Source organism: Tigriopus californicus, chromosome 3 (assembly GCF_007210705.1).
Source record: "Tigriopus californicus strain San Diego chromosome 3, Tcal_SD_v2.1, whole genome shotgun sequence".
Lineage (NCBI taxonomy): Eukaryota > Metazoa > Arthropoda > Copepoda > Harpacticoida > Harpacticidae > Tigriopus > Tigriopus californicus.
The window spans coordinates 9,679,168-9,690,348 of NC_081442.1; the positions used below are offsets into that span (position 1 = coordinate 9,679,168).

Genomic DNA, 11,181 nt, shown 5'->3' on the forward strand with positions numbered 1-11,181 from the left:
CGAGATCCACGTAATGAAGGGAGGAGACGAGAGCAATGAACCATCGCTCCATCCATGTTTCCGATTTATCAAGCTTGCCACCAATTATTGATCACATTGAAGCCAAGTGATATCATGGAGATTTCTTTTCACTCCCAAACTTCCCTCGATTTGCACCTTGGAGAGAGAAGCATTCCTGACCAGCCTAAGAGAGCAGTACTTGCACAAAGAGAAACTCAAACCATCATCATCATCGTCGTCGTCGTCTCCACCGCCCTTGGTTGGACGTGGACCCTGGACTCTGGTCGCTCATCCAACCAACGAGTATTACACGGATTTTCTTTCGACCAGCTCCAACATCGGGCCAAACACTTGTGGTCATTGATTCGTTATTGAGATTACGCACTTAAAGACGGATTTTACGCCACGCAGATCTGACAACACAAAACGAAGAAGGGTCGCGGACCCCTCCTTGAAGGTGGGATGAAGCTCATTGTGTCAGGGGAATTAAGCGTTAGGCAGTTCTTTCTCGATGGGCAACACTAGTTTAACCCATTTGCCGTTGCCGTAAATTCTTGCAAGATGCATCTGTCTCGTTACTCATCAATCGATCTTTCCCTTGGACACGACCAGGCCACCTAGGTACTTGAAACTCTCGTTGGGACTGGTCTGAAGGACAACAACCCACCAAGAATGGTCCTACCAGCAGGACTTTTGAGTGGGATAAATGAATTACAGGTCCAACTATCCAACTATCCAACTGCCACTTGTTGTTCCCTGACCAAATTCCAGGCGGATTCGTTCCCCTTTCAATGGAATACAATGCAACTTGGGCCCCTTGAAATTAGCGTGGACTGACTGGAGTGAGTCCGAATGAAAGGTAGATTATTTTTGCTCAAGCCTGTCAGCAATTGGGTCCATGAATAACCCATGACGTTTGAGCGTTGGGAGAAGCAAAAAATGTCTGGGAATCAACAAAAACTCAATCAAATAATCATAACAAAAAGAGTCCCCGGCAACAACCGCAACAACATCAACAACACGGTTGTCGTGGCATTGTGGGTATGATTCATGGGTGTTATTGGGTGCGAAGCCTGAATAAATCTTGCCTTCTTTTGTCATCGGATAACCGGTTCAACAACAGGCCAATTGCAATCAGAGCTCGTTACCCAAGCATTCAAGCTCTCAAGATGACCGAAGACTTGCATAAAGTACGGTACATTGTACGTACAGGCTTTTCCGATCATTGACTTTGGCCAATCGAGTCATCTCTCTCAATTCAATTTTATGGTTTTGCAACAAGAACCGGACTCTCTCCACAAAATGAATCCCCTCGTAATTGTAAGAAAAGGAGGCAAGAAATGAACTCTTTCAATTCTAATGTGTAGATCTGGGTCCCCGCTTCCCCATGGACCGGCACAGTTTAAATGTATATATGTAAAAAATTGCCGTTAGAGGGAAAAGACGAGCGTGAATGATTACATAACTCTCATTTCTGCAGTCCCTGACGAACACATGGGTTCACGAACCGCAGAAAATAATAGTTTGCCCACAAACCCTTAAACGATGGTTGGTTGCTTGACTAAGCAAGCCAAGGCAAACAACCACTTATTTAACCTTTGCTTGTTGGGTTTTCAGAGCATTTATGACAGGGCAACTTTCAACGTCAAGAAGAAACGGTTCCCCACTAGTCTCTTCAAGAAAGCCACAAGACAAAGATGGTTTAATTTTAGACCTTACATGGGCTTACTAAATGTGGTAGCATTGCAAGCCCCGATTTGTACCGCTAATGTGACATTCCTCGAACCAGAGCTGCTGCTTAGATATCAGCAACTTGTAAAAAAGTGAACAAAGAAATGCCCGATAATTGGGTTAGACATCCCGTTTCTCAGTTGGGCTTCGAGATGGATGAGCTTGTGATGTCGCCAAGGTAGGTGAGCTCGTGGCTGCCGATGCCTGAAGTGAGTGGATGAGATTCTCCCAGAATGCTGATCTAGAAAATGGCTCAGGTAGGGTGGTCTCGACAATGAAGGCAAACTAACTCGAGCTCCATCCATAGCACACACTCTCACACTGATTGATCTGTGGGAACAGTTACTCACTTCCATCGAGAATTACTCATTCAGGAAGGGCTCCTTTAAAAGGAAACGTGATCAATAGGGCAACAACGTTGGTACAACGACCTTCAAACCATCAACTGGCCTTATTCGAGTATGTAAGCTAGGAGATGTGGCCTCCCCAATTCAGTCAGTTGTGGTAGCTACAAAAAATGGGAGAAAATCCCTGATTCATTTTCACCTTCGCACCCTAGATTGTTCCTAGATTTGACCAACCATTCCTGAGCCTGAAAAAGAGATACCTGGACTGACAACCCGGGGAGAAATTGGTTTGAAGAACACACAAAAGCTCTGAAAGTTGGCCGAGCCGCCAAGAAACCGCAACTTTAATTGGAGAAATGACCGAAAATTGGGAGCTGACAACCACGCACATGAAGCGGTTTTTGAACACGCCCCAAAATCTCAGGAATGAAACGAAAAGGCACCTTCATCCATCCAAGCGACCAACCCGGAGGAGACTTTGAAATGCCAAAGTAGATTGAGTACCACCATGAGGGAAGTTTGGGAGGAAAATGTGACCTAATTTTTTACCACCAATACCAATGGTAAATAGTGAAATTTGGCTTGCTTTCAACATACTCTGAGGGGTGAGGTGAGATGTGTTTGCTTTGTTGTTTAATGCGGGGTGAAAGGATTTCCGTGACAAAATCCAGAAAGAAAGAGGTTACACTGAGCTCTTCCATCCTATCCTGTGTGCTGCTGCTGGGGCTACTTGGTACAATATGTACTCGAATTACAGCCGACAATGGCCATTAGTTTTTCAGAAGATTTGCTCTGGGCAGGGAAACGTTGGTGGACTGACTGACTGTTGTCTCCTGAGAAATTGCCTCGATTTCGACCACCTTATTTTCTCCACTCTGATCTTGGCGAGCGATAACTTTTGTCACTGACCATATTTTGTGTCGTTTCGTTCCTGGTGAGAACTGAGATCCCACTTGCTACCAATCCTACCAATCCTACCAAACTGGCCGGGAAACGAAGGGGTTCGTTCGGTCCAGGGTTCTCCCTCCTTCATGTTCTTCCTGCCCTTCTTTCGTTTTTCCAGACGAGAACAGATTGGGATTGAAGCGATTCCCCCCTGATGACAGTCGGATGAGAATGAAACCTCCGACTCCATCATTATTAATATTTGGGTTATTGCAATCGACAGTTGACGCTCTGGAGGCAAATATTGGGCGACAACCTTAATGGCTTCAAATTGGGAGAGAAACCTGGTGGTGAGGCCAGGGTTGCCTCATCAGCGTTTTGCTGCTTAATATTAAGCACCTGTTGTTCACACCAGGTTTGTCACCTTCTTTTTGAGTAATTGACCAACCACTTCGTTCTCATCACTTTTTCAACTTGAAGTCGATCAAAGTTATATTTTGTCATTCTGGCCAAAACTTGAGACGGTTATTGTACTAGTAACGGAGAGTCCCGTTAGGAAATCAAATCGCAACAAATGCTGCCGAACCATTTGAAAGCACCGTGATTGACATGAAACAATGGACTACCAACAGACACTTAATAATCGTCGTTTTCATGCAAGTAAGTAGTGCGATGTTCATTTCCCAAGTGTGACGGACGACTTGCTCTTGCATCAGTCGTAGCAGCAGAAGGAGTTGTTGGTGTGAAGCGTTGTTGCACATTTTGAAATAAAATTGCGATGGCCTCAAGATTTTACGTGGAAGATTAAAGTGCGTGACCAGTGTTCAACGGAGTCGTCGACTAATTGCTGTTGGTATGGTGGACACACAAATTCAAGTCGGTCTGGGGTGGTTTTCCATCAACCAGAGCGTGAGAGTTCCTCACAAGTTATGTGTCTCGTACGTACGAGTACAAAACTCAAGCAGAAGGAGGCTTTCATCACTTTTTACACGCTTTTGGAGAGGCTTAATTGCTTTTAAAACGCTCATTCCGCGCCCTTTCATAGTAGAAGGGGAAATGACTCAAATGAGAGCTTTTTGAACTTTTAAGAGGCATAAATAAGAGCACTCCTTATCGTTTGCATTCGAGTGCCTACCTTAGGTTCTCATAGTCTTGATGGCCCGATGGTGATGATGGAAACTCCGAGCTGTCTTGGGATTCGTCAAATTGACCACTTCCAACACCAACCACTCCAGAAGACATTATCGGCACTCTGTCTGCTGCTTGGGATAATTTCCGCAAATTAGCATCCTCAGATTGGCCCATGGTTGAGGCACTGTTTTGTTGCAGCTGAGATGGGAGCGGTGCCCCCGCACAATTTCGACTACTAACACTACCAATGCTACCATTTTTCGGTGTGGGAGGACGAGGCGGCAAAGGGCAGCCCAGACGGGACGAGGAGATCCCCAAATTTGGAAATCCATTGCTGTTGGGCAGTGGAAGGCCCACCTCAGATTGCATGGTCTGAGTGGGGGGTTGTGGTGTGTTGTGGTGTGTTGTTGGTGTGTCGCTCAATGGGTGACGAGGAAAGAGGGTTCATTCATGTAGAAACGAACGTATTTGTCCGAGAGACCGAGGAACAAAAACTGAATACCACGTACCTACGTACGTACGTTCGGGATGAAAGAAAACTCTTTTCTCTCTCGTCCTATGATTGATCAACTTGGTGGTGGGGCCCAAGCGGAAAAATATGTGCACCTTTGGGGCCTCTCCGTAACTCTGGACCCACGATCAACATACAAGGGAAAGGAATGCTCGATCAACCGATATTTACACGCAGGCACTGACGAAAAAAAAGATAGGACTCAAAATCTTGTTTCTATCAACGGTTTTTTCAGGTCTCCAAAGTCCACTCACTCAACGACGGGCAGCTGCCGGCCGATCATTGGATTTTTTGAAGCTCAACCACAGCTGAGAGAACGAAAGGCACACCACTTTTGGCACGGGAACAATACCTTTGATGCCCCTGTACTCGCTCACTGTGTATCATAAATGTAATCGGAAGTCTCAAAGTCTCACACCAACGGCTCACAAATAGAGAGTCTTCGACCACCGAGATGTCCGTGCTCAATGCTCACTGCTCATATACATGTGTACAATCGTTGGCGGTGTGGACCGACACAGACCTGCACCACTTGACGACCAAAATTCAACTGAGGTGAGGAACCACGACCGTCCACCACCATTCTCGACCAACCAACTACCTTGGTTGCTAGCTGCCGCTCATGACTTGACATTGGAGCACGGGTGTGCGTGCGGTCGAGAGTGAGAGGCTCACTATAGAGAGAGAGAGACACACGCACGCACTCACACACACAAGGAGCGACAGAGGAGAAACGGGGAGAGAGAGAGAGAGAGAGAGAAGAAGAAGCAGGACGATGAGGAATCATCGGTTAGCGGGAAGTCGGTGCAAACGCCGTCGGTTGGTGTTGTTGGTTCTTCAATGTACATAGACTTCTAGCTCCGTCTTCCTGAGCTCAATCTCAAGCAGGACCATGGCCCTCTTCTTCTCCCTCTTCATCATCAGTGGGTTCGACGTCATGCCCATCATGCTGTCTGTCTGTTGAAGTGAAACGTGAGGAACTGCTCATGACACTCGTCCAACCAGACTTTGAGAGCCTTTCATATCTTGGACTGGATGAGATGCTGGCCTGATAAAAATTGAATTTGGGCTCTTATGTGCTCAAATCCTGACTTTTGGATAATTATGGGTAGAGTAATCAACAGAGTATGGAATATCGTAGCTTCCGTCCAAAAATATGTAATTGGATATCGGAAATGTACTCCTCCGTCGACCGTTTTTTTCCTGTCCGATATGTCTTGCATCTGGTCGGACTTGCAAGGTGGTGCTCATGCCGGAATAGGGTGAAGAAGTCATAGAGCAAGGGAAAACCGAGGAGCCTCCGATCCTCGGGAGTAGCTGCCCTCTCGCTCAATCCTACGAGTCCATTGCTCAAGTGAACGGGCACGGTGCAGCCTTTGGATTGGTGTACAAGCACCACGTTGAGGATCATGATGATGATGATGACGACGATGATGGCACCCGGCGGTATGACCACGTAAAAGAATTGGCAAAGTGAACGAGGATCGCCTTTGGAGGAGATGTTGGTACTAAAAGAATGAGGAAGCAACCCAACAATGATATCTTGCTCTCGACCGTTCCCGAGAAAACCCAGGTACTTGATGTCAGTTTTTCGCACTTGCCTTGCCATTCAGCTCCAAAGATTACATCCTAGTCTCCAATGCTCGGCCGCTACCAAGTAATATCTATCGGTCAAAATTGGCAAACCCGGAAAGTTGCCATCAAGAAAACTAGACGGACAAGAGAGCCACGAAGACCAAAGAGAGAAAGAACGGGCAACAATGACCTGCGTTTCTTAATGTGCCCAATTGAGGCCTATGGTCGGTTCATATGCAAATGAAGCAAATGAGTTTATGGGCAGTGCCTCTCAAACGGTTGGCCATTCCAGGTCTGATGGAGATTTCACCAAGACCATTTAGCTCGTACACCATGGCATAACAATGTGCTCAAAGGTACATCAAAGATATCGGGTAAATCATGAGGATCTCAGTCCAACATTCCAATGCACCTGCAGAACAACCGTTTGGCTCATTCAAAAGACCTTTTTCGTTTGCAATTTATCGCCAAACCTCCCGTGGTATGCTACTCAATACTGAATCAGCCGAGCATGTTTTCTCAGGCGCCAAAACACTCATTGTCTAAACGAGCTTAAAGAGTCTCTTCACTTCATTACGTGCTTAATCGTCCAGCAGGCTCCGTTTAGAAGCACCTCATTACCAAATACCAACAACCCAAACCAACAACCTTGTTCAAATCAGTCTATCCTGAAAATTCCTGCCTCTTCAGTATCCACTTCCTGAACGCCCAAATGAAGATCAATCACAATGCCTTACAGATGCATTCCACATTCAAGTTGCGGTCAAAACATCTTTCTGGCATCTCTGTGGCATTCAGGACGTCTTGCTTGAATGAAATGAAATAAAAACGTTAAAAAAGGTGTTAACGAATTGGTGTGCTTTAAGTATTTGCTGAGCCCCGTGGTCAAAAATTTGCAGGTCTTGAACACCCAGGATCCAAAATGTCTATTGGTTTGACAAGGTTAAGGGAGATGCTCTTCAAAGTGCTTCCGGAGTCAATTTCCCCCGATTTGATTGAGAATTCAAGGAAATTTGTTGATTTACTCGCTTCCACACAGGAAACCCATTTTTGTGTTAGATCTCCCATTCCACTTGAAACCAAATGACGCCTGTACGAATGAACCAGTTTTTAGAACCTGAGGCCAAGTCGATAAACTGGCATTTGGCCATTCAACCCATTCGTGGATTCGCCGTCTGTGACTAAATAAGTCGTGATTAGTTCTTGTCTAGATTGGTGGATCAAGAGCAGGCGAAAAAATGAATGAACTGTACCAGTTCATCTCGAAGTCGCCTGGAAAAAGTGGGCCCCTTCATTTGCATAAACGATGATATATTTTTCATGCCACCTCTTGATCTCTCGCTTGGGCTGGAGCATTTTTTATTGGATGACAGATAGAGTTTCAAGTCGACTCAGAGGCGATTACCCAAGCTTATTCGCTCACGTGGAGAACATTTTTCAGCCAATAAAGCCCTCGCAAACGGTAGAACAAAGAACAAACACCCCTCTTAGCCCTGCAGATGAGCAGGAAAGTGCCGTTTTCTTCGCATTACTTCATCTCAATTTATGTTTGCGGATAAAGCGAAACCAGAGCTCGACTCACTTTGGCAAGACCCTCGAATCGAGTTGTGGGTGGCAAAATACCTCATGGGCGTTCGTTCAGACTTGCGACATTTCCATGGAAGTCAACCCAACTCATTGAACCATGACCACTTGCACAAGAGAAACTTAAATTGTCGAGTACACCCATTCTTATGACAGTTACGGGCCTACAAATATTCATCTAAAACACATTTGAAAACCACAAGTAGTAACCATTCAAAGCCTATTTCGCTCATGTGTGCAGAGAAGAACGTGTTTCGATTTTTGATGGCCATTTCTCCTTGGGCCCACTTTGAGGTTGCGTGACACGAAGACTTCACTTCAAAATTGAAAGCGGGACACCCAAAAGAGGCCCAAGCTCCAACCCTCAAGTAAAAAACTGGTGAAGTATTCTTTCTGGATCAAACAGGTATTTGTGGCACATTTTTTGGTAGGTTTTTGTAATGAGCCACACTTGGCAGGTGGTATTGGGTTTCATTGGATGGAAAAAGGTGACAAGTAGCTGGTTTTGGAGAGATGTCCAGCACTGTGATAACAGAGATGGGATGACGTCTCCTGAAGCACTGACCCTTGAAATGAATATCGACTTAGAAAGTGAGGAAGGGTGGCTCAGCGGGCTGGTTATCTAACTGGTTTCCATTACGGTCTTGATCAGCTCTATCTTGTTCTGTACATGTCGAGTATCAGAAGGGCTACCAGCCAAAAAGAGAGATACCATACCTTCTCATCCCAATTTGACAGAAAAAGATATTTTGTCCATCTTTTTCGAAATAAATCACTTTTTAATTGAAATGGTGGTGTCTTCCATCGAAACTGGTTTTCTTGATCCTCTGTTGCTTAAGATTCCATAAGTCGTTGCTCTTTCCTTCCACAAGCCCCCTCGTCAACCAAAGTCAACCGAGGACGGCTGAGTCCCTGGACCACGTGTTCTAGTACTTACACATTGTTTTTTAACTATTGCCAAGGGGCCCAGTCCATGAACGACGATACAAATTTGTAGGAGGTCCTTCGTTCTGTTGAAGACATTTGAGACATGAGCGAGCATTCCTATCGTCATCGTTTGGGCCAACTCCCTCCTCAGGGCATTGTGCACAGAAAGGTCTCCTAAAAAAGTGAATCAAGTGGCCAGTAGTCGGCAATTTGTTTCGATCAACAGCTTATGGATCCGTTGCCTAGTAGAACGATCTTTTTGCATATCTTCGACTCTGCATTCAAGTGGACTTGTGCAAAGAGTACGGATAATTTGCTTGCCCTCGATTCTTGTTGGTTCAGTATAAGAAATCGTTCAAGGCCTCTCTCTTCATTGGGAGAAGAGAAATTAGGTGCGAGTGAGCAGAACCAACGCTTCCTTCCTTCTAATCAGGACCAACACGGCGATAAGAATCAAACCATTCAACCGACCGACAGCAACACGCATTTCAGTGTGAAGAGCTTGCCTTGTAGGCCAAGAATATAAACCTTGATTGGCAAGAACTACGTTGATTTGAGCTTGCTATTTTTCACTCGGGACAATCGTTAAAATGAAGACTAAAACAAATTGGAAAGTGGCATCAAAATCAACAAGGGATAGGTTTGAAAAAAAAGGTTGGTTTCTGTGGAGAATTTCCTGAACTTCTTGTTTTGAGTAAATGGAACCGGAGCTACGTGTATCAATGGTATTTCTAGGTATGATTTGATTGTGCAATTCGAATTTGAATCAGGTTGTTTCGATCACACATTATGTATAGTCTTAACTTCATTTTTAAATTGTGTAAGGTGAGCTTTGCCTATACGAGTGGTAATAAATTGCTCTTATCAATTAAATGTCATCAAGCTCATGAGGATGACAGAGTTATTGGGCTTTAAACCCAAGTCTAGAGAGCTTTACCAAAAGCGATTAAACAAAAGGTGCATCAAAAGAGACAGACCTCTTTTACTTCCAACCATTAATGCATTCCGGTTGGAGAATTCTAGTGCTTTTCCATTCATGGTCCTAAATGACAGTGGTCTAGGGAGCCATTTGAAATATTTGGGTCAAGAATAAAAAAGGGAGATTTGTAAAGGAATTTGATTTCAATCTTGGGTGTCTTTGCTGGAAACAAAACACAGGGTGACTTCGAACCTGAAATTTAGAAGGAGCGTCTCAAAAGAGATTGAAATGACGGCGACTCCCCGGATGATTTACTTCAGACTTAATAGCCAGTAACTTGTATTGTCTTCATTATGCATGCTTATGATTAGACTTTCGAAGGGAAGCTATCTAGGGGTTGGCTTTGATTAGCCCACCTATTGAGCGTCAAATTCACCCTCAAAAGTACCAGACAGACGGAGCTTTCCCTCTTGCTTTCAGTGACCCTGACCAAGATCTGTTGATTGACCGAGCTCGTAAAGTAGCCCAAGACTCTTTTCAGACATGACTCGAGAAAAACTCTCCGTGAAAAGCGACAAATGTGGAGCGATATAATTGATGAATTTGCCGTCTGAACATTATGTAGTGTGCACTTTACTTGGCTTTTGCTAGCGAGTCTACATCTATTCCATTTTCTCGTGCAATCTGTTTATTACATGTGGGATGCGGGATCAATGTAGCATTCACGAACCGTAGAGTGCAACCATTGGTGATCTTATCTAGTGTTAAGGAACACAAAAAAAGGACACTAAGTTCTGCCAGGATTCGGAGTCAGAGACTGGACAACCTCTCCTCTGAAGGTAAACTCAATTTCAACCATGACATGAGTCAAAATCGTTCGTGTTAAAGTGTTTAGATGCTGAGGAAAATCTTGGCATATCATGCCAGACGCGACTTGAGGATTATCAGTTTTTTCGTGTCGTCTCTCTCTCTTTCTCTCTCTCTCGCTTGCTCATGCTTGGATGGACGTTGCTGTTAACAAGCTAGTTCAGAGGCTCTCTATCTCACTTTTACTTTTTAAAAGGCTTGAGATGTGAGGGAAAGAGAGAGACCGAGAGACCGAGAGACCGAGACTTTTTCTTTGTTCAGTTCGGCTGTGGTCAGACTGGCTTGCACGAAAACTCATTTTCATGTCGACAATTTTTCCTTCTTCTCCAGGAAAACCGATCCTCTACTTTGTCATGTCTGAGCTGTGGCATCACGATAATAAACGTACTTGACCCGCTAATTAATAGAATTCAATTTCAGACAGCCAGATTCGAGCACAAGTAAAATAGACCCAAATTGGCTCGACTGGACCAATTCGCAAATCTAGGTTGCATTTTTTATTCATAAAAAGTTCCATTCTCGTCCAGACTCGAGACCTGATTTCTAGGACAAACCCACGTGGTTGCATCCAATAGCTTCAACCATTAGTTCTGGTCGGAGCCTTTCATGCCTTAAAGCTTAAAGCACATGTCCAGACTCTCGTGCCCAAATCTGGCCAACAAAAATGGATGGAAAGTTGGCTGCATTATTAACCCTAGGTGTGT

The 11,181-nt window shown here is 44.7% G+C and overlaps 1 protein-coding gene across 2 annotated transcripts in view; it reads right to left on the reverse strand.

The window, feature by feature from the left end:
• Window positions 1-11,181, reverse strand: part of LOC131878214 (NHS-like protein 1) — a 102,236-nt gene that overhangs the window by 52,392 nt on the left and 38,663 nt on the right. Inside the window, exon 1 of one of the 2 annotated variants that reach the window (XM_059224134.1) lies at window positions 4,099-5,072. The exons of the other annotated variant lie outside the window; for it this stretch is intronic. Within the exon in view, the coding sequence (XP_059080117.1) occupies window positions 4,099-4,463 (365 nt within the window). The 5' untranslated portion in view covers window positions 4,464-5,072. Of the gene's footprint in view, window positions 1-4,098; window positions 5,073-11,181 lie in introns of those variants that run through there. 2 annotated transcript variants of the gene reach the window in all.